Source organism: Podarcis muralis, chromosome 6 (assembly GCF_964188315.1).
Source record: "Podarcis muralis chromosome 6, rPodMur119.hap1.1, whole genome shotgun sequence".
Taxonomy (NCBI): Eukaryota; Metazoa; Chordata; class Lepidosauria; order Squamata; family Lacertidae; genus Podarcis; species Podarcis muralis.
Window position 1 is genome coordinate 38,562,272 of NC_135660.1, and position 22,551 is coordinate 38,584,822.

A 22,551-nucleotide genomic window follows, 5' to 3' on the forward strand; every position below is an offset into this window, starting at 1 on the left:
AGAAGGTGGCTTGTTTCAGCCTTGCCATTCTCTTCATTCCTCTCACAGGTAGGGAAAACTGCACAGGCTTTTGACATCCCTAAATGGCAAACACAGGAACTGTGAGGATAGTTGCCATCTGACAGCATCACCCAGGCACCTCCACTGGCTTCTGCCTGGCAACTTCATCCCTGATATCAGCCTGCCAACTTCCACTGGTTCATCCATTCACTGTGCACCTGGAGGACAACCTCCCGCCCCATGAAATGCATAATTCCCAACAAGGTCTTATATGGAGGGCAACCTACGCCACTCCTAAAAAGCACCATTTACCTTGACCACATTCAGAACCTCCCATTCACACACACATTTACTCACCAGTCATACACACCCAGCTTCAATCCACAAATATCCACACAGCTGCTGTCAACAAGCTTCCAAAGGTGAATTTCAGCCAGCTTACACACACAAACATCAGCCTGCTTCAGCCTTGCGGCATCCACTGGCTTTCAAATGCAAACTTCACCGGTGTCTACTCACCAACATCTACCAGCTTCTACCAGGTCCACTGCCAGACATCAGCAAACTTCCAACTGTGGGTATCAGCTGCCTTTAAGCTGCAATCCCACTCAGCAAGCAAACTTGCCTTCTCATTGCTCCACAGCTGGATGATCGCCACCATCCATTTGCCAGTTTGTCTCCAACTGGAAGTAGACTGTCCAGTGCTGAATGCCACAGCTGTTGCCCACTATGTTATCTTGGGGGGTGGGGAGCTTTTGCCTTGGCTTTTCTGTTGGTCCACCTTTATATAGCTACTCAGCTCCCATGTGCTTTTGTGACATCACAAGCAGTCCACAGCCAGTGGGAGCCGTTGAGGAGGAATCATCATACAGTGGTGCCTCGCAACACGAAATTAATCCGTTCCGCGAGTCTCTTCGTCTTGCAGTTTTTTCGTCTTGCGAAGCACGGCTATTAGCGGCTTAGTGGCTATTAGCGGCTTAGCGGCTATTAACGGCTTAGCGGCTTTAAGAAAAAGGAAACAAACTTGCAAGAACTCGCAAGACGTTTCGTCTTGCGAAGCAAGCCCATAGGGAAATTCGTCTTGCGGAACGACTCAAAAAACGGAAAACCCTTTCGTCTAGCGAGTTTTTCGTCTTGCGAGGCATTCGTCTTGCGGGGCACCACTGTAACCTCTCCAGCCCTCAGCAGTTCAACTGCTTGTTTATGACTCAAAAGATGTATGGCCAGGGAATAGCACCCCATAAACCCAGGGGGTAAGGTATTTTTCAATGGCTGCAGCCCTTTGTGTCAACATCCCAGGTAACACATGCCAGGGAGTGGGGAGTTAAAATGGGGAACAGAGTGATGAATGTGACTCTTACTTTGTACAGTGGGCTCCATTCCAGAAATTTCTACACCACCACCTACTCTATCCAGTTACACAAAAGGCACAATGGCATTTAAGGGAACATCCTAACCAGGCAAAAGCACTCAAGGAGGGGACAAGATGTCCTTAAGGCCTCTGTATGCCATTTCTTAGATCAGGTCTGTACAGCCTGTAAGCCTCAGTCTAATTTAAAAAATCATCTGCAAGTTCAGACCTCTTTCAAGGACAATCTGTCCCCTCTCCAGTAACTTGCTGGGCAGAGTGGGAGAGAGAAAAGGGGCGGGGATAGTGTGGTAGAAAGAGTAAAATGGGACTGCAGCTGAAAAAAGACTGCCTACCTGCCTTAGATGGATAAGCTGATGGGAGTTGTCCAAAATTTCTAGAGGGCACTAGGTTAAGGGAGATTGTGCCATACAATGCTGATGTGTATATTATTCTATCTTTGGAAATATGGGCTGACTGCACATTATGCAACAACCTTAATGAAGCGAAGCACATGCGAGTCTCCTCAGTGCCTATATGGGAACCTTCAGAGCCCCAAGTTCTATTGATGAAAGATGGATTAATGAATAAATAAATGTCCTATTTTTGCCATTCAATTACTTTTTATAACCCAGTTCAACATGATTTGTTTGAAGGTTGGATCTTGGTTTCTGACAGGTGTTATCCAGGATACCAAAGTATTGCTGTGAGTTTATGGCCCTAAGTAGTGTCCTTAGTGTAACAAAGGAAGTGGCTTTGTGTCAGAGGACAAGCGAGTAGGGGGGCCCTCCCTCACCTGACTGGTAGTTAGAAAGACAAAGGCCAGAGCTGTGTGCCTGTCACCTGGGCTAGAAGCAGGCAGAAGCCAGAGAGTAAGACCCATGCTTGATTTCTTTGGATTCCAAGGCTGTGACTGGTAGAAGCAAGACCTCCTTGAAATGTTGATGCTGAGAGCCCCTCCATCATAGGCTCAGGTTGTGTGTATGTATATATGTATGTGTGTGTGTGTGTGTGTTGGTCCACCTTTATATAGCTACTCAGCTCCCATGTGCTTTTGTGACATCACAAGCAGTCCACAGCCAGTGGCAGTAGTTGAGGAGGAATCATCATAACCTCTCCAGCCCTCAGCAGTTCAACTGCTTGTTTATGACTCAAAAGATGTATGGCCAGGGAATAGCACCCCATAAATCCAGGGGGATTTACACACTGTATATCTGTAAGCAGTGCTTTTTTTCTTTAAAAATGTTTAGGGGTACTCTCATTTTGACTCAAGAAAATCATCATTTTATAGTTCAAATCAGGAAAAATAAATACAGTAAATAGACATAATAATAATAATAATAATAATAATAATAATAATAATAATAATTTATTATTTATACCCCGTCCATCTGGCTGGGCTTCCCTAGCCACTCTGGGCGGCTTCCAAAGGAATATTAAAATACTATAATACATCAAACATTAAAAGCTTCCCGAAACAGGGCTGCCTTCAGATGTCTTCTAAAAGCCTGGTAGTTGTTCTCTTTGACATCTGGTGGGAGGGTGTTCCACAGGGAAGGCGCCACTACCGATAAGGCCCTCTGCCTTGTTCCCTGTAACTTGGCTTCTCGCAGTGAGGGAACCGCCAGAAGGCCCTTGGTGCTGGACCTCAGTGTCCGGGTAGAACGATGGGGGTGGAGACAAAAGTACAAAGATTCACAAAATGTTTAGGGGTATGCATACCCCCGAGTTGTCATCATCCCCTGAAAAAAGCACAGTATGTAAGTAAATCGTATATCCTAAAGGTACCACTCTCTCCTCTATCCCTCATTCCAAGTGTTATAAGAAAAACTGCTCCCTTTCCCTTATGGGTTTTTCCGTATAAGTGGGTTACCTATCGGTAGGAGAAAACAACAGAGGCCAACCATAGTATATTTAGAAGCAAAGTGGCTAATAAGCCTGATCTTTATTAAAGGAACTGTTGCTTACTCTGTAGTCCAAGACCGCCCCCAAAAACATCATACGTACATCACAGGAGGCGATCCACAGCAAAAATCCTGCCTGCCAGGATACCTAATAATGGTCACTGGTTGCATTACCTGGGTAGTCTGGCCATTCTTTTGTGATGTTTAATATTATTAGGATCTGAATCCAGGTCACAGGCTCACCCTATTCATACACAAATACGCCCTTAAGACAGGATTTGCAAGCAAAAAGACAATGGGAAGGCTTTCTCCATTTGCCTCCCTTACTGCAGAGGAATATTTGAGATCACTGGGAGAGTCAAAATGGTTTCAGGATTGCTCTCCCATACTATTTCAGACACATGGCTCATATATTTAGATATGTGTGCATTTATGAGTATTTATTCTATATTTGAGACCTTGAAATTCTTGTAAGACAAGGAAACCGAACCCCTGGAATCCCGCAACTCTCAAGACTGGGGTGGCGAGCAAGAGTGTTCACAATAGCAAAGACCAAGGCCACGAGTTTATAAAATGGTATTGAAACTCAAAACAACGGTGACTGCGAAGTAAAACACAGGGGAGACGACCCCCAACCCCTCCGCGCGAGCACACAGACGACACGCGCGCGGGTGCTGAACTGGTCACAGCTACTCGGCAGGGCGATCACTTACGCCGAGCGCCACCAACTATCGCGGGGCAGGCTCGCTTCTCCCCCGCCCTCCTCCTAGCGCCGGAAGCTCCGAGCGAGACGGCGGGCGCTCGCTCTCGCGCGGAGGCGGGGCTTCTGTGACGTCGTCACTTCCTCTGCGGAGAAGGCTCGCGAACGGACGGTTTGGCTGTAGCAACCGCGGTCGGCGTCCAGCGCTGCGAGGCGGGAGGATGAGCGACAGCGGGGAGCAGAACTACGGCGAGCGGGTAATACGCAGAGCCTGGGAGCGCAGCATAGGCGGCCCGCTTGGTGGAGAGACGGAGCCGGGCCTTGTTTTTAGTTCGTTCCTCCCCCTCCCCCCCACTCCTCCGGGCCGGGCGCGAAAAAAACTGCCTTTGGGATGAAGGTACACGCGGGGCGGGGAATGAGGAGGCGGGAAGCGGCTTAGCGGCACCCGCTGCTTATCTCCCTTCCGCCCCCCCCCCGCCACTTTATCGCGCTGCGTGTCGGTTTGGCGCGAGAAAATGGCCCGCCGTTTCCTGCGAAGCGGTTGCGCTCTGACGTAGCGCTCCGCGGCGAGCCCCACTCCCGGCGCCATCTTGGGGCTGGTGACCCGAATGAGCGCGCCGCCGCGGGGACAAAATGGCCGCGCAGGACTTAAGAGGAGCGGGGATGCGAAAAGCGCCTTCGTCGCCTCGGCTGCGGCTCCCTCTAGAGAGGGAGAGAAAGTGGCAGGGCTCTGGCCCCGGCGATGCTTCAACCCAGAAAGAGGCTAACGCGGGAAAGAGTCCGGCCCTTTCCGCAGCCTTGCTAACGTGCTTGGGACTCTGCACCCGGGCGTGCGGAGAGGATAGCTGCACCAGTCTCGATTGGCCTGGATGGCAAAGGGATCGTTCCCGTGACGCTTCTACGTTGAGCTTAACGGTCGCACTCAGCATTTCACGTGGAACAAATTTCTGGCTATCGAATAGCTTCCAGTGTACTTTATTTAAAATAAACAGGCCAAAACCTTAGGGTATCTTAACGAATGAAAACATTTTTTTGCGGTTTTTGCTTTCATGAAGTCCACAAAACCTTATGCCATAATAAAGTGCAAAAGAACTTTTCTAATTCAACAGGCTAACTTGGGTACCCTAAATGCTTAATGGAAGGTACTTTTTTGAACGGGAACTTTAGAATAAGTGGAGCATTAGGTTTCGTTGAGCTAATTGGTCAAAGTGCTGGAATCTGCATTTCAAGTTGCACTGTGCTCTTTAGGTTATGTGTGTTATAAGCAGTAATAAAGACCCCAGTCCTGGAATGATATTGCTGAATTTCATGCAGAGGCATAAAAGCTTATGCAAGAAAATACTTTTGAGTGTGTGCATCAAGTGATAATGTATGATATAGTGATGTCTGTAGCTTATACAGACCAACTTTACAGGTTCTCTTGACTGTAGGCCAAGGAGGCATTTTAGACCCCTGGCTTCCGTGGTGGGAGCCACAGCTTCACCATTCAAGCAGAAAGGAGGTGGGGTTGCCTCTTTGTTATGCCAGCTTCCAGTATCACAGCAAATGGGTGCAAGTCAGGTCTGTTGCAATCCCATCATCCAGTGAATTATGTGATGCTTGGCTCCAAAACACCCAACTTTTTTTGAGGAAGGAGGATTACCTTGTGCTGATTACCTTTGAGGATTGTTCTGATTACCACCTTTGGGCAGATGCAGTAGGACATCCCTTGCTGTGATGTTCTCCCACAGGCAGTACTGGCTAAAGGGATACCACTGCTCCATCCACACCTCCTCAGGCTTGGTGGATTGGATTGTTTTGTGAGTTGGCTTCTGTTGAAAGCTGCATTGTAAAAAGTCACTTTTTTGCTTAGAGGGAATGAGCAAGTGATGGAGGGGGGAAGAAGTGAACCCACAAATGCTATGAAAGAAGTAAAATGGCCAAGTATACTTCCAGTTCAAATGTATAGTCTCTTTTGCCATATTAATCTTGCACAAACAGCTGCTAACTGTAAAGGAGTGTGCAATTTATTCGTGTTATTGGGCATTGCATGAATTGATTGAGACTCTTTCAGATGGGAGCTAGTCAGCTGGTAAATTGCTGAAGGTAAAGTTATGATAATTTGTTAACTCTGATCATAAAGAGATTCTATGATCATAGAGATTCGTGTTCATGTATGCACAAAAACAACAGAGCTAGGAAGGAATGACTTAAGGAGAGGAAACCTTTCTAGTTTGTTTGCTTCCCATTTCTGATGCACTTATGCTTGTGTGAGCTATAAATTCCCTCTAACAAAGTGGTTACCTCCCATGTTGAGACGGAGATGGTGAGGTCAGCAAGAAAAGAAAGTATTGCTCAAAGAGTGGTACTGTTTCCATGTTACATTTTTAGGGATACATCAACAACAAAAACTATTAGTGTGTGCATGTGGCAAACATTACAAATTACATTGATCACTTGGCTATAGGCACTGGAACTGGCTTGCAGTAGCATGCACATCTTTTTCCTGCTGATAAATTTTCCTTAAACTACAGTTCAGTTTAGATTGGACCCCATCTAATACTGAATGTAAAGTCTAGTTGGCTTTGTATCTATGTTGTTTTGGTTTTGAGAGACTTGAATGATAATGCAGGTGTTGGGTGGGACAAGGCTGTGAATTGTCACTTGGTTAATTCATCATAGCTGCCATTCAGCCCTGTAGTATCAAATACCACATGATTGTTGGTCAACTGTAAATTAGTGTGCCAGCCTTCTCTGTTGAACATTGGCACAAGTAAATATTTCAAATGTGCAAGCTTTTCTTTTAGCGTGGCACTGTGCATTTGCATCAACCCGAGCAAGCTCTGATGTAAAAAACAAAAACAAACCATGATTATAATCTTAAAGAACATTTGGCCATTCTGGGAGGGAGAAAGTAAGGGTGTCCCACTTGATCAGTATGGTCACCAGAGCAGATGTGCAGACCATTATTTTCCTTGGTTAGACTGGTTGATTGAAACATAGGGCAAAAATGAGTGCAAATAGATTTTTGCTTTTTATTCAAAATAAATACAGTGACTGGGGAACTTGGAAAGTAAAGATTACATTCAGAGTATTGTGGGTATGATTACATCAGAAAGAGAATGAGCTTCACAGAAGAGGCACATTCTAAAGAACATTTAGCTTGAAACAAGTCAAATGTTGCTGCTGCTTGAGTGGTGATATTTCAATTTGGGCCACATGGTAGCAATATCACACTCATTGTTAAAATGTTGTTACTTTCCTGGAAATTTGAATGGTTCTAGATCTGAATACATTGTTAAAACCGAGTCTATAGCAGAGGCAAACAACTTCACATGCTGCATTTCTAGTTAAAGGCCTAGGAACCATCATGACCAGGGGTCAGCTGTAGGCAAGTCCACCATCCCTCAGACCATGTGGTGGGCCGGACTATATTTTGGGGTGGGAAATGAACGAATTCCTATGTCCCACAAAGAACCCAGAGATGCATTTTAAATAAAAGCACACATTCTACTCCTGTAAAAACACGCTGATTCCCGGACCGTCCGTGGGCCGGATTGAGAAGGCGATTTGCCTGCATCCAGCCCACGGGCCTTAGGTTGCCTATCCCTGATCATGACCAAGACTTCACTGTGTGGCAGTTTCTACTCCTTGGAGTAGCAGAAAAGGAAGAACTGCGCTTTTACCAAACTGCTGGTAATTCAATTACCATCACCTCAGGCTAGAGATTACTGTGGGAAGGGAGTGTGTAAGTGGCAGCAGGAACATGGGAAGTAAGAATGGAAGTACAGTTGTACCTTGGTTGTTGAACGGAATCCGTTCGACTTCCAAAAACCATGGCGCAGCTTCTGATTGCTGCAGGAGCTTCCTGCACTCAATTGGAAGCCACGTCGGATGTTTGGCTTCCAAAGAATGTTTGCAAACCAGAATACTCACTTCCAGGTTTTCTGTGTCCAGGAACCAAAACGGACGAGTACCAAGGTGTTTGACAACCAAGGTATGACTGTATAGGAGTTGTTCATATGGTGAAGATACAGTAAATGATTTAGCCACTGGATTGGATTTGTAAATACACAAGATTGAGTAACTTGAGATGGCACAGAAGGAATGTTGTGCAAGAAGTTGCACATCTGCCTGAGTGATTAATGCTTTGAAGTTGATGCCTTGATCTGTATGAATGGGGGGGGTGTTGTGGAGGAATCATAGTTTCAGTTCACCTTTCAAGAATTACAGGAAGAAAGGTTTGGCTAAGAATTGGGTGATTGAGCCATTACCTGATGAAGGATAAGGAAGAGCTTGCAATTTAATAAGACGATTGCTGACATAAGAAATATTTATGCATAAACTGAATGTCAACTAAGTAGTGTGTGCTTTGACATGTAAGTTGATGTTTTCCAGAATATGCCTTATGTGCCATTCTGCCATAAAACTAGTTCACCCTATGTTCTCCAGGCAAGAGGACTAGAAAAGAAAAGAAATTGAGGGATTTGCCCGTTAACTTTTCCAATCAGAAAGGGTAGTTCTGTGGGCTCACTTAAATCATCAGAGCAATGTAGGGAATAGAGCAAGTTGGCATTCCACATCCATTCTTGCAAAATACAAATCTATGCAGTGGGAAAATAGCTCCCATCTTGCAGAAATGCTGCATCTAGGAACCATTTTCTTGCTACAGCATATCTTGGCATTCCTGTGCTTCCCTAACAATTTTCAGTGGTATTTGAACAGGAGAATATGTGCATAGTATTTTAAAAGGAAATTGTATTAATGATAATAGTGTTGTTATAATGAGTGGCTGGTAGTATTTTGTTGTTTGGATTTTTACATTCTGTTGGAAGCCCCCCAGAGTGCTGTGTCAACCCAGTCAGATGGGTGGGATACAAATAAATTATTATATTTCATTTTATATGTTTTGCTTTTTTGTTTAAATCATACTGTTTAGAGTTGTAGGAATCACTTAATTTAAAATCATCTTTCATTTTCTTTGGAGTTGTTCCTATAATAATGTCACTGGCTAGAAACCTCCAAAGGTCATGATGCTTGACTTCTAGATCTAGGGAATGTTAGTTGCTTATCAACCCCTTATACTTTCTGTAGTGAACTCAGATTCTTTATTTGAGTAGCCAATTTGTAGCTGAATAGATTTCCCATTAAATAGAAGAGCATAGATTTCTTTAATCAATATGATTTCAAATCAAGTATTCAGCTTTTATATTTTCTGAACAAGCATTTCTACTAATTAAATTTTTGAGACTGCATATTCTGCATGATGGTAACAATCTCTACTCAAACAATCCAATAGCTATTGCACAGAGTGTAGATTTCCTTAGGACAGCAATGTGAAACTTGAGGATTTCTGTTTTCTTGTGTCCATATACATTGAAGAACATTAAGCAAAATTACTTGCTTAAGTGTCCAGCCTATGTCATGAAAATAGTTACCTGAAGACAAGGTTGTGGTCTGTCCCCATCCCAACACATTTCGTTTCAGAGGAAGTCCATAATGTGTTCTTATAGTTTATGCTATTTTAAGAATTGATATAGAGGTTGTTAAAATACACCATCTAGTTGCATATTATGATAATGCATTGTTTTAATTTTCCTTAGACTTCCTTTGATGGTACATGTGCATCTAGTATGTTCATCAGTGGTTTTGTCAGTAAAATCTTACTACTATATCATCAATCCATATGTTTTAGGATTTGGGGGGCCATTGTCATATGTAGAAAGAAAATAATAATATTTAAGCGGTATCCAATTAAGTAGCTCCATTAGCCCAAGGATTTCAATTTGTGCAACTGAACTTCTTTCTACTACCACCACCACCAACCTACGCTCTTCCCAAATCTGCTTCATATGGTGGAGGTGGGGACTCAGAACAGATCTGGAGGTGGGAAAGGAGAGGGAGGGGAAGTTCAGTTCGCAACCAGACGTCATTCAGCTAATAGAACTACTTGATTGGATAGTATCCTTTTACTACTAAGACAGTTCATCCCTACTGTTAACATGGAAGCTCTCAGAATTCCTTAAGAAATAGAATCTGTGAGCACAGAAACATTCTAGTAAGTGCAGAAGTGTTTTCAGTTGTGCAAAGTTCAAAGGTTAATAAAACATTAGCATAAACTAGAGTTGTCATTTTAACAAGATAGAACTCTCCATTTCTTCATTGTTGTAGAGGTTAGGGTACAGTCTACTTACTATAAGTTGCAAATATAGGCTTGTTAATGAATGAAGTGTCTTAAATTATTTTTTTGAAACCTGGTTGGTATGGCTTTTCAATAGTTCTATATGCTTTTTAAAAGAATAACACCAAACATGAGCAGAGGTATGTAAATTGAGTTTGGGACATACTACTAATTTCTTAATGTTTATGTGAGGAATGGCATATGGAGTTCATGGAGTTTTCGTGTTGCAGTCTAAGATCATTTCAGTGGTTACACGTTAATTTTGAAGTAGGAATAACTAGCAAATTCATAGCTGGTCAATCATTTTCCATTGAATTGCCATCATTTGAAAAAGAAAGTCATACTAGAACTGCATATCTAGTTAAAATAGTGCAAACACATAGCATTTTTTCTAGTTTCAGTCTTGGCACTAGATATCTATCCTGGAGTTTTAAATATTCTTCATCCTGTTCTTTTTTTATTAAGGTTAATGTTGAAGAAGGAAAATGCGGAAGTCGCCATTTGACAAGTTTTATAAATGAGAATTATTTGAAGCTCAGGAATAAGTGAAGCTGAAATTTGAAAAAAAAGAAAGTGAATGCATGCTAATTATCAGACCAGAAGTCCCACTTATAGAATATTGAGCAATTTGTGTGAAGTGGGGAAGATGAAAGAAGTCAGAATTTGAAACGGAAGAATGAAGAAAAGAAATAAAAATGAAGTTAAGATAAGAAGTAATCTGGAATCTGAAAGCACTACGCTAAGTAATTACTAGTCTGTTTATGTGTCCCTGTATATTTTGCTAAACATGCATGCATTATTTGTTTAATAGAAAAAAACATGCAGGTTTTAAAAAAATAAGTGCTTAACAGGTGCAAAATACCCATAAATCTAGGCAGTTCTAATGGCAACTGCCCGGACACATAATGGAGACACAGATCATTAATGTTTTTCATACCTTTTACCAGAGCTTGTTTAGAATAAAGTACTGGAGAAGTAGCATTCACATTAAACTAAACTATTTTTTTTTCTACACGCAGGAGTCCCGTTCCGCTTCCAGAAGCGGAAGCGCTCACGGTTCCGGCAAGTCTCCAAGACACTCACCTGCTAGATCTAGGTCCAAGGAAGGTTCAAGGCGATCTAGGTCAAAGTCTAGATCAAGATCTGAATCTCGGTAAGCCTGTCTGGAGGAAGAGGTTGGTGTGTCTAAAAACCATGCTGTTTTTTATCGATAAGAAAAGAAGTTTTGGAGACGACTGTAAGTTGATGTGGATTTTGTGTGTCGTGCAATTATAGACTAGATTATTAGGTTGTAGCCTTGTCTAGCCTGAAGACACAATTGCAGCAAGGAGTTGTTGTAAAGCTTTCTGCGGAAAGCGGCCTCTTTCAGGAATAGTCTCAGCAAGCATATGGCTGTATTGTAGGGGCATGGCATTGGCCGAGCCTATTAGCCATTCTTTTACCCTGCTATTTAAGACTACATTGGGTATCTACTAAGTGTCATATTCTTGTATTGATACTTCTTCATGTGGAATCTTTCCCTGGCATTAGTTGAATAACCAGTATTTCAAAAAGTATTTCTGACTCCCAGATGAAGCACTTTTGGAAACCTGTTTCTATTCGCTTGCAAACTTCCAGTTAAGCTTTGTATATCTATTCTAATGGAATTTTCTCAGATAGATATTCTCTTGGGAAATTTTGGTTTGGCTATTGAGAATCTGTATATAATGAAAGCAGGGTTTGGCACAATCACTGCATGGCTGAAATCAAACAGGCTGAGACTCAATGTACATACCAACATTTTGATTTAAATAATCTGATAGTCGTCTATAGCTCTGCATTTTTACTCTAAACTTCACTGCCTGTGCATTAAGGTCTTCAGCACAGGCCCTGTTCCACAGCTCACCTTCATCAGAAACTTGATGGTCACAACAAAGGACAGGGTTTGGGTTTTAGTGTTCTGATTATTAAAATCCCTTCTTACCATTGACTGTCCGATGTTTAGTGCAGGCCGCATTGATTAGTTGTACCCCAGACTGGCAGTTATTAAGACTAAAAATACAGTAGACTTAGAAACTTCTGTATGCTATGCAAGTTTCATCTTTGACACCTGTAGTTCAGCATAATCTTAGTTTTCATATTTACAGATCCAGATCAAGGAGGAGTTCTCGCAGACATTATACGAGGTCACGTTCACGTTCTCGATCCCATAGGAGGTCAAGAAGCAGATCTTACAGCCGCGACTATCGTCGCCGACACAGTCACAGCCATTCTCCTATGTCTACTCGGCGTCGTCATGTTGGCAACAGAGTAAGGCTGGGATGGCAGCAGTTGACCAGAGATAATTCAGCTGTGTGTGTCTTTGGAGGTTCTAAAGTTTTCAAATTACCCAGAAATCATGTAAAAGTTTTAAGTTGATTTATAATATGTCTCACAAATGGTATTTAAAATGTTTGGTGGATTTTACTGTGGGTATAGACTGCATTTGTATTAATATTTGTGCATGGTTAAACCTGAACTTGTATATTTAAGATTATTATTCTACTGCTTGAGAAACCTTTAAGCTAAGCTTTATTCTAATTTATTTTGTTTCATTGTGCAGAAATTGGTACTTCCCCCTAAGAATGGTGTATTTTGTCTAGATTAGTTAGTTATGACTTAATGGCTGGGTTGGTATTTATAATTCAGTGCAGGTAAAATAATGGTTACAGAATCAGTTCCAGTGTGTTGTATTGCATTTTGCAGGGCTTTCTTTAGAGGTAGCAGAAAGTGCTTCCTTTGAGAGAGCTCTTGAAATTTACACATTAGGGTAAACTTCAGTCCCCTGACATTCTCCAGCAGCTCCTCAGGGGACACAAAAGATTGCATTGGGGAGGATGGTCTTAGAAGTCCCAGAGTGCAATTAGAAGATGTTAATTGGATTCTTCTCATAGCAACTCTTACTAAATGGATTACATGTTCTAGAAAAACTGTTAACGACTGCAATTGGTCTTACAGGAAAAAGCAATGGGTGAGATGGCTAAAAATAGCTTTATCATGTATAATGAGATAAGAATCCAATGTCTCTATTCAGACCAGGTCTCTCCATGGTTTTAAGTTTGGTAATAAGTTGCAATTCAGCAACTTCTCTTTCCAGTCTCACCCCTTGCTTTTTCCAGTAAGATCAATTGCAGTTGTTAACAGTCCTCAACAGGTTTAGCACACCTATCAGCCAATCACCCATTCCCACCACCCTTCTGAGTAATACCCCTCCCCACCCTCTCACTATATATAAGGTGACTTCTGTTTCAGTGTACAGTGGTGCCTCGCAAGACGAAATTAATTCGTTCCGCAAGTTTATTCTTCTTGCGAGTTTTTCGTCTTGCGAAGCACGGTTTCCCATAGGAATGCATTGAAAATCAATTAATGCGTTCCTAGGGAAACCGCTTGCCAGGCTGGCGGTGCGGAGAAGGGCTTTTCTCCCCACCGCAAGCCTTCAGGACAGGTACGGGAACAGAGGGGAAGGCGCGCAGCGCTTTCCCTCTGTTCCCGGGGCTTGCGTGGGAGGAGGGTTTTTCCTCCCCACCGCCAACATTCAGAACAGCATTCTGAATGTTGGCGGTGGGAAGGAAAACCCTCCTCCCACCCCAAGTCTTCAGGAAAGCCATCCGAAGCCGGGCGGCGGGAGAAGGTGTCCCCGCCCCCCCGCCCGGCATCGGAGCTTCGTTCCGATGGCGGGCGGCGGGAGAACGCGTTCCCGCCCCCCGCCCGGCATCGGAGCTTCGTTCCGATGGCAGGCGGCGGGAGAACGCGTTCCCGCCCCCCCGCCCGGCATCGGAGCTTCGTTCTGATGGCGGGCGGCGGGAGAACGCGTTCCCGCCCCCCCCCCCGCCCGGCATCGGAGCTTCGTTCTGATGGCGGGCGGCGGGAGAACGCGTTCCCGCCCCCCCGCCCGGCATCGGAGCTTTGTTCCGATGGCGGGCGGCGGGAGGAGGTCCGAGGACAGTGGGGAAGACACGCTGCGCTTCCCCGCTGTCCCGGAGATTTCCCTATGGGCTTTCGTCTTGCGAAGCAAGCCCATAGGGAAAATCGTCTTGCGAAGCAACTCGCAAACGGAAAACCCTTTCGTCTAGCGGGTTTTCCGTCTTGCGAGGCGTTCGTCTTGCGGGGTACCACTGTATCTGAAGAAGTGTGCATGCACACGAAAGCTCATACCAATAACAAACTTAGTTGGTTTCTAAGGTGCTACTGGAAGGAATTTTTTTATTTGGTTTCGACTATGGCAGACCAACACGGCTACATGTAATGAGAGATTTACATTATTTTAGGGAAATGAGATATTAAACCCAGAAATGCTCCTTGACCAAAACCAGAAAGCCATGGAAGACACTGTACAGAGGCTAAAGGGTTGTCATACATGAGAATTCATAGCTTGTTCCCCCCTCCCCCTGTTTTTGTTTATGCTCTCTAAGTGAACCTGTATATGAATGAGACTTTAAGTGCATCAGCCAGATATGAAGTACAGTGGTACCTTGGTTTTCAAACGTAATCCATTCCAGAAGACGGTTCAAGTTCCGAAACATTTGAAAAGTGGAAGCCTCAATACAGAAAACTCAAAACAGAAGCTGCGTTTCCTGTTACAGCATGTTTGAAAACTGAGGCATTTACTTCCGGATTTTCAGTGTTCGAGTTCTGAAACGTTCGACTACAGAGGCGTTCAAAAACCAAGGTACCACTGTATAAGACTGCCTGGAACATGACAACATTTTGATTTCCTTTTTTCTACCTTCTCTTCTCTCATGAGAAAAGAAAATGAAGGACACTGGAATCCTACCCAGCAGGGTAACCCTTAGGCCTGTTAGAGCTTTTTGAATTTACTGGAATAACATTTTTATATTGTATCCCAAAGCATTTAAACAATTTTGGGGGACATCTTGAATTCTTATGAAAATTCCTTCTTTTTTTAAAAAACAGGCAAATCCCGACCCAAACTGTTGTCTTGGTGTGTTTGGATTAAGCTTGTACACAACAGAAAGGGACCTGAGAGAGGTATTCTCCAAATATGGCCCAATTGCTGATGTTTCTATTGTATATGACCAGCAGTCCCGACGTTCTAGAGGATTTGCCTTTGTGTACTTTGAAAGTGTTGATGATGCTAAGGAGGTAAGTGAGTGTCTTTCCTCTAAAATATTTCATGCTAATAAAGCCCATGCTAATAAAGTTTTTAACATTTCCCAATGTCAGTAGGTTTTGAATCAAGAAAGTGATTTAAGGTACCTACTTTTGCAAACCATGCATTTCCTGAACAAGGGTGGATCCTAATTACCGTATTTTTCGCTCTATAACACGCACCTGACCATAACACGCACATCATTTTTAGAGGAGGAAAACAAGAAAAAAAATTCTGAATGAAACAGTGGGTGTATCATTTTTGTGCTTCATGCTGTGGCCACAGACATGTGATCTGATGGTGAATTTGGGGTAGCTCAATGCAAAGATCCTGAGGATCCATGCTTTTTAACCACATTTTGGCACCATTGCAGCCCCAGGCAACAGTGGGTGTGTGATTTTTGGGGGGCAGGCTGCTATGTGATCTGATGGTGAATTTGGGGTGGCCCAATCCAAAGATCCTGAGGATCCATGTGGATCCATGCTTTTTAACCACGTTTTTGCACCATTGCAGCCCCAGGCAACAGTGGGTGCGTGATTTTGGGGGGGCAGGCTGTAGCCATGGACATGCTATGTGATCTGATGGTGAATTTGGGGTGACTCAATACAAAGATCCTGAGGGTCCATGTGGATCTATGCTTTGTAACCACATTTTAAGTGGGGAGCGAAGGAAAAACAAAGAAGGGACATGAGAGGGGTGTGCAGAGAAGCAGCTGGCTAAGAATGCAGGAGAGGGATTTAACGGAAGGGAGGAAAGAAAGGCAAAAGTTTCCCCAAACCGAAGCCAGCTCTCTCTCTCCTGCATGTTTTCTGGCTGCCTGCGAGGAGCACTGAGAGGAATTAGAAGGAAAGACCTCTTCTTTCCCCTCTGCTTGCCTGGAGGGGAGGGGATTTGCCTGCTCTTTGTTCCGTTTGAGCAAACACAGCAATGAAACACAAGCGAGTGGGCAGTAAGACCCTGAGGCAGAATGCAGGAAAGCAGCAACTTCCCCTTTTCAGGTTTCCCTCTCCGACGCAACGCACGATTTGATTTTTGCTGGTTTTTGTTCCTGCGCTCCCCTAATCGGCTCCAGGGACCCCCCACATTCGCTCAATAACACGCACAGACATTTCCCCTTCCTTTTTAGGAGAAAAAAATCTGCGTGTAATAGAAAAATACGGTAGTTGCTGTAACTATACAGTTTTGAGTTGGTAGCTCATTTTTTTTTATGGTCATGCAAGCCATGTGCCTCTTTGCGTTATGTCTTATTTTTATTTGTATCCTGTCCTCCCTTCTAGCAGCTTAGGACAGCATACATGTTTTCCTTTGTATTTTATCATCGCTACAACCCTGGTTAGGCTAAGAAAGTGGTTTTCAACCAGTGTGGCGTGGCACCACTGGGGTGCCTTGAATGATGGTCAGGGGTTTTGCAGGCAGCACTGGCCTCTGTTCCTCTTGCCTTCCCTCCCTTCCTCTCGCATCTCTGCTTCCCAAAGGCTTGCACAGCCATTTGTTCCAGCAGCTCTGGCAACAAGCTCCCAGCTGAATGGTGCCCCAGGGGGTGATTCCCAGGCCCCTCTGGGGCAGTGTGAGGAGCCACCTCTCTTTGGGGTGGGGGGGGTCAGCTCAGAGACCCAAGGGCAGCAGCTGCCCAGAGGACTCCCAAGTAGAGGGGAGAAGAGAGGAGGCTGAGAGAACCCTCCACAAGGAAGGGTGTTCAAAAAATTAACTAGTTGCTTGGTGGTTCCTTTCAAACTCTCCGGTACTACTGCTGCTGTTATTAACAGGGCTGTGATAAACCCAAGTGAAATAGCACCTTGCCTAGAAATGGTCACTATATATCAGGGCTTCTCTTCCTACAGGCCAGATGGAATGCAGTTCTTGGGTTGTCTTCTTGGGTGTCCTTCATTTATATAGATTTTTGTCCTTGGGATTTATGTAACACATTTCAGATGTTCAGATCTCTTCATGAACATTCATTCTTAGTAGTAATCCTTAAAGCAACCCCATAAAGAAGGCCAATTCTCATTGCTTGATTGTTGTATATATGTATATATGACACAAATAAGATTTGAACAGGAGGCATTTCAGCTCACAGTCCCAGTCACTACTCTTCACCAGACCTTCCCCTGTATAGACCAGAAAAACTTAATATACTCATGAAAATCAGAGTAGGCTGGTTTGTGATTTGGTGGGGGTTTTCTGCATAAGTGTTCTTACTAATGCAGTTTTGGTAAGAAAAGAGTTGAGATTTCCAGATGCAGTATTCTGCATTCCACATAGTTCTGCTCCATGGGCTGCTTGGTGGAACCTCAGCCTTACCAGTTTACATTTCTTGCATGAGCAAAGGTGGAAAACCATTGTACCCAAATCATGGGCATTTCAAAAGTTCATGTAGATGGAGTCTGAGACCTGCTGTTTAGGTTGTGATTTGTCCTCTTCCAGATTATCTGAAACAGTAAACAGAAATTTCACTCATTATATTTGTGTGGCATGCATGTAAGTAGGCATACTATCCATGTGTAGTGACATCCTGTGCCCAAGATATGCCCAGAGTGCATGTATGTCCCATTTGCTGCTCATCTCTTTTAAAATGTATGTGAGCAGTGACTGGGAAACAACAAGGGCCCTGCTTCTGTGAACAGTGCATCTATTTTATGTAACCAACTCTGGTCATAGCTAAAACCACGGTGCAGTGTGGTATGTATTTAGAATAGTTTCAAAATAGATGTGAACATGACTAGTTTTTCCTAGTGCAGTAAATAAAGAAGGGTACCTAGTAAAATACATTTCCAGCCATGCAAGTAAGTTTGTTCCTAACTTGTTTTTGATGTAAATTAAATTGAATTCAGAACAGCTTTATTCTACAATTTAAAAAAATTCAACTCCTATAGGCAAAAGAACGTGCTAATGGAATGGAACTTGACGGAAGAAGGATCAGAGTTGATTTCTCAATAACAAAAAGGCCTCACACGCCTACTCCTGGAATTTATATGGGGAGACCTACTTAGTAAGTTGTTATAACTATATTTAATCTAGAAATAATCAGAGTTAACTTTATTTTTAATACTGAAAACCAGGATTTCAAACTAATATTAGAGTATCACCTGTATTTTATTTGTGTTATATATTAGCATGTGGGAATTTAAAATCTGTGCAGTTAAAATATGAATCTGATTTCTTCACTAAAGAGTGGGATTTAGACTAGTTGTATAACTTCCAGAAATTTGGAAGGCATGTTAGTTTGTAGTTGTCTCTTAACACTTGCAAGGTTATTCACAAAAGTTTAAAAACAATAGTCCCTGCCCTGTGACTTATAATCTAAGCAGGGGTCCCCAGACTTCTTGGGCCATTGGCACATTTGGACTGTCGTGGGCATCATAAAATACCCATTTCACAGAAGAAAAACTGGTGATGCTTAGAAACCCCCCAAAGCAAAACACCTACACCCTACCACAAATAAGCCACAGTTAAAAAAGCAAGGTGCCCAACCAGCCAAAAAAAATCCTAGAACTAAAACAAATGGCTCTTGGTGGGCACTTGGGTGGTGTGGTGTCTAAAAGTGCTATGGTGCAGCCAGCGTGGATTCCTGCCAAAGCAGGGTCTCTCTCCCCCTGTCTCATATAGAGCATCTGGAAATAGATGGATGAAGGGGATCAGGTGGCATTTGTCACACCAGTGAAAAATGCTTTGCATGCACTCTCCTTTGCTTTCCTACTAGATTATGCTATTTACTTAGATGCTTCACCCAGTGTTTACTTCCTGTGTTGTATACCTATATATGGTGTGTTTCCTTACAGTGGAAGTTCCCGACGGAGAGATTACTATGACAGAGGTTTTGAGAGAGGAGGCTATGATGACCGTGACTATTATAGCAGATCATACAGGTAAGTCTACTTTTTGCCAATTATTACTTTATGAGATTGCATGAATCCTTTAGAACAGGGATGGGAAAGCTGCCCCCTTCCAGTGATGATGGATCCCAACTCCTGTCAGCCCCAGCCATCATAGCCATGGTCAAGGACAATGGCGATCGGATTCCAGCAACATCTGGAGGGTCACATGTTTCCCATCCCTGCTTTAAAGTATGAAGTTTTATTCTGATCTGTAATTGTGACTTCCAACGATGTCAGTCTATTTCGGTCCTTGTTGCTTTCAAAATCCTGTTGGCATCCATATCCAGATATGGGTTTAAAAGCACTGGTGAATACATTTCTCCATCATACTTGTACTCCAGTACCAGGAAATGACTGACTGGAACAATTTTCAAGGTTGAAAATTTACTGCAGCTGTAATACTGATGTGGAGTACTGATGTGACATTTGAATCTTTTTGACATGTTTGCTGCATTTAAGTATTTCATGTAAGACGTCACTTGACCAATAATCCCATATATCATTTGTGAAATTCAGTAAATAAAAGTGCAAAAAATGGTTCTGCTTTTGTCTTTGCAGAGGAGGAGGTGGTGGCGGAGGAGGTGGTGGCGGAGGAGGAGGAGGGTGGCGAGGTGCCCAAGACAGGGATCAGATGTACAGGTATGCTACAAAAAGATTTAATGCCTTTTTATTTTTAAAAAATACACAAATATTGCTGAAATGACCTGCTTGAGTAATGTTTAGAAAACCTGGGGAAATGGTACCTCCAAAACCAATAAAGCAGGTTGATGCTGTGGAAGTTAATATTTGTTAAGCAGCACAGCTTCTGGAAACACCCACCTTTTATAAGCATTCAGTGTAGTCAAGATTTACACTTAGAAAAGTATTGTTTGTACTAAGGAATTATCAGTGAGGAAGTATAATCATTGGGAAGACTTCAGTGGGAAAGTGTGCCACAGAACATTTGAATCCCGAAGTCAAAATCTAAGTTCAGATAAAGATAGAGATTGATCTTGCATTCATTTTGAATATATTTTTTTCTGGTCCATAGTAGTAGCATGCCCTATATTGTCTGATTTAAATTAACTTCAAAAATGACAGTGACTTAACTTTAATCAGATAATTTACTCCAATAACAAGTCTCTTAAGACATTTCTGTGCCAACAAGCCTTTGCAGCTGCTTGATTTTTACTATGACTAACCAGCACCTTCAATGGTTATTTTGTATTTTTTTAAAATTTCATTCATTCATTTTAGACATGTATCCCATCTTGATATGCTCTATGATAGTATAAAATTAATTATATAAACAAACAGTTATCTCATATGGAGATGCTTTTGCAAAAAAACACAACAACAACCCTATTGCATAGATCAGTCTTAATGTTTCCATGTTCATTCACCAGTATGTCTCATTGGCATGCTAATTAAGGATGATCTGAATATCCCGACTGCATTTGCAATGGCTTTAATATTTGACATAAGAACAAGCAGATTTCTTACTAGAAAGGGAGCACCGGAATATACTAGTTTCTAACTTTTCTAATGCAGTTTTTTGTGTGTGTAAGTGTTGGACTGTAAAACAAATGTATAACACAGTAAAGTCCATGTTCTGGTATCTAGTTGGTATACTTAGTGTGCATGAAATACAAAGGGTACGGGTGACAAAACTAGAACAAGTTGTGTATGAACATCTGTAGTGTAAGTAAACTTAAACCATCATCATTGCTACATTCTCTGCAGGCGAAGATCTCCATCTCCCTATTACAGCAGGGGGGGCTACAGGTCTCGCTCCCGGTCTCGATCCTATTCACCTCGTAAGTTACAAGTTAAATATATTAATATTCTGCAATTAAGTTTTTCTAAACTTAACTAATACTTCCATTAAAAATAAAAAATATGTAAGCTTGGATTCTTTGAGTAGTATTCTGCAAACAGAGTGCTTTAGCTACATAAGGGAGGAGGCAACACTTGTCAATTCCTCCTGAAGCCCCTCCCCCCCAAAAAACCCATAGCCTTGGAGGATTGAACTTTCCTGAACAAAATGGAAGGTGGCATGGATGACGTGTGGGAATTGGTAGAAATCGCCTCATCTCCCACCAATAGGAACCACCATATCAGACACCCTTCCCTGAACAGAAAGAATCTTGCCGCTCCCCGAAGAGCAAGTCTGGATCCAAGCCATTTAATTTACATGGGGAAGTACTTGTGATCATTGAACTGTTTTTTCCCCTGCTGCCCCCAAGCGTCCAGCTTTTGAATTAACAGTGTATGTAGACTTAGTATACAGAAATGGAACCCACCCAGGTTTCTAATGGAGCTCTCAATCTCTTTACTTGCAGGTCGCTATTGAAGTGTGAAACAAAGAACTTTGTAGCTACAGACAGTGCATTGAGATTGCAATCTTGTGGACAATATTTTGTTACTTTTGTTCAAGTCTAATAGTGCCTAGTGAATAGGTGACTTTTACACCTTTTATGGAGACTACTTTTGGTGAAGTTTTAAAATGCTGTTTCATTCTGCATATTTGTGTAGTTTGTGCTTTGTTCAAAGTTATGTTTTGAGAACAGTATGTCTTCTGCATGTGTTTTAGTCTGAGCTTTGCAGAAGGGTTTCTATTGTCCAAAGTTCTTCATTCAGTTTTTGTTTTGTTTTTTACAGTTTCCAAGGTATTTTGAAGAACAAAACCTGTGTAATATGCTTTGAAATGGTGGCATAATAAAGTTTTTTTTTAACTTACTTTGAAGCCCATATCTCCTACTTAGCCAAAGTTTGAGTCGGAGAAAGAATAAAACCTTTACCAAATTCAGAGCAGTATCCAAAATTCTGTACCCCAAACCTTTCTCAAATACTTTCTGTAATATGAAGTATGAATAAAAATCCACATTGTAACTTGTTATTTCTGTAAGTAGGTTAAGCTTTTCATATTAGCAGATGTAAGTGCTGGAAACTTGTGATAAGGAACGTGTATTTTATGATATAAAGGTGATCTGGAAATTCAGTTGTTAAAACAGTTTTCAAAACAGTCCCTAAATTGTTTGCATTCCATGTCCATTAATGTGCAATTATTCCCCTAGGAGCAAAGCCGACTAAACAGTTCTTGTGCTGTATTTAAGGGTATGTTGGCGGGGGGACGACTTCAAGCTCATCAGTTTTTAAAAGCTGCATTAATAGTTCACATACACTTAACATGTAATAGTGTATTGTGTATTTCACAGGTGCTTCATTTTGAATCCTCCTGTTTATGTGGGAGCTCTTATTTCAGTGCTATCAAATGTATAGCTTTATTACACAAAATAAAAGCCCCAGTAAAATAGGTTCATCTCCATTTCTCACCCATCTTATCCTCTGAAATCAATTTTTAGAATTGAGGAAACTACTTTAGACATTCTCAGTGCCCAGTTGCTGGGTGACAACAAATATGTGCTCCTGAGAGCTTGAGAGTTGCACACAATTA

At 42.5% G+C, this 22,551-nt stretch overlaps 1 protein-coding gene and 1 long non-coding RNA gene across 5 annotated transcripts; one reads left to right on the top strand and one right to left on the bottom strand.

Annotated features, from left to right (window-relative positions):
- Positions 1-2,698: 2,698 nt before the first annotated feature.
- Positions 2,699-4,050, bottom strand: LOC144327980 (uncharacterized). The gene is made up of 2 exons (XR_013393170.1): positions 3,966-4,050; positions 2,699-3,090 (listed from the first exon to the last, which is right to left on the bottom strand). It is a non-coding gene; the product is annotated as an uncharacterized LOC144327980 (long non-coding RNA).
- Positions 3,946-21,986, top strand: TRA2B (transformer 2 beta homolog). Of its 4 annotated transcripts, none has more exons than XM_028730835.2 (9): positions 3,946-4,209; positions 11,132-11,265; positions 12,239-12,491; positions 15,045-15,233; positions 18,114-18,229; positions 19,020-19,106; positions 19,674-19,754; positions 20,838-20,911; positions 21,437-21,986. In XM_028730835.2, exons 1-9 carry the CDS (start codon positions 4,174-4,176, stop codon positions 21,445-21,447), a joined length of 981 nt encoding a protein of 326 aa, XP_028586668.1. In that variant the 5' UTR covers positions 3,946-4,173; the 3' UTR covers positions 21,448-21,986. The 4 variants fall into 4 exon arrangements, with proteins under 4 accessions (XP_028586668.1, XP_028586669.1, XP_028586670.1 ...); XM_028730836.2 differs by having other exon boundaries at positions 4,052-4,209; positions 12,239-12,443; XM_028730837.2 differs by having other exon boundaries at positions 4,052-4,209; positions 12,239-12,401.
- Positions 21,987-22,551: the final 565 nt, after the last annotated feature.

Excerpts from the sequence above, each read along its gene's own strand:
- TRA2B (XM_028730835.2), top strand. The coding sequence starts at position 4,174 with ATGAGCGACAGCGGGGAGCAGAACTACGGCGAGCGG. Across the intron at positions 18,230-19,019 it reads TATATGGGGAGACCTACTTA|TGGAAGTTCCCGACGGAGAG; the intron begins GTAAGTTGTTAT and ends GTTTCCTTACAG. Across the intron at positions 19,107-19,673 it reads TATTATAGCAGATCATACAG|AGGAGGAGGTGGTGGCGGAG; the intron begins GTAAGTCTACTT and ends TTGTCTTTGCAG.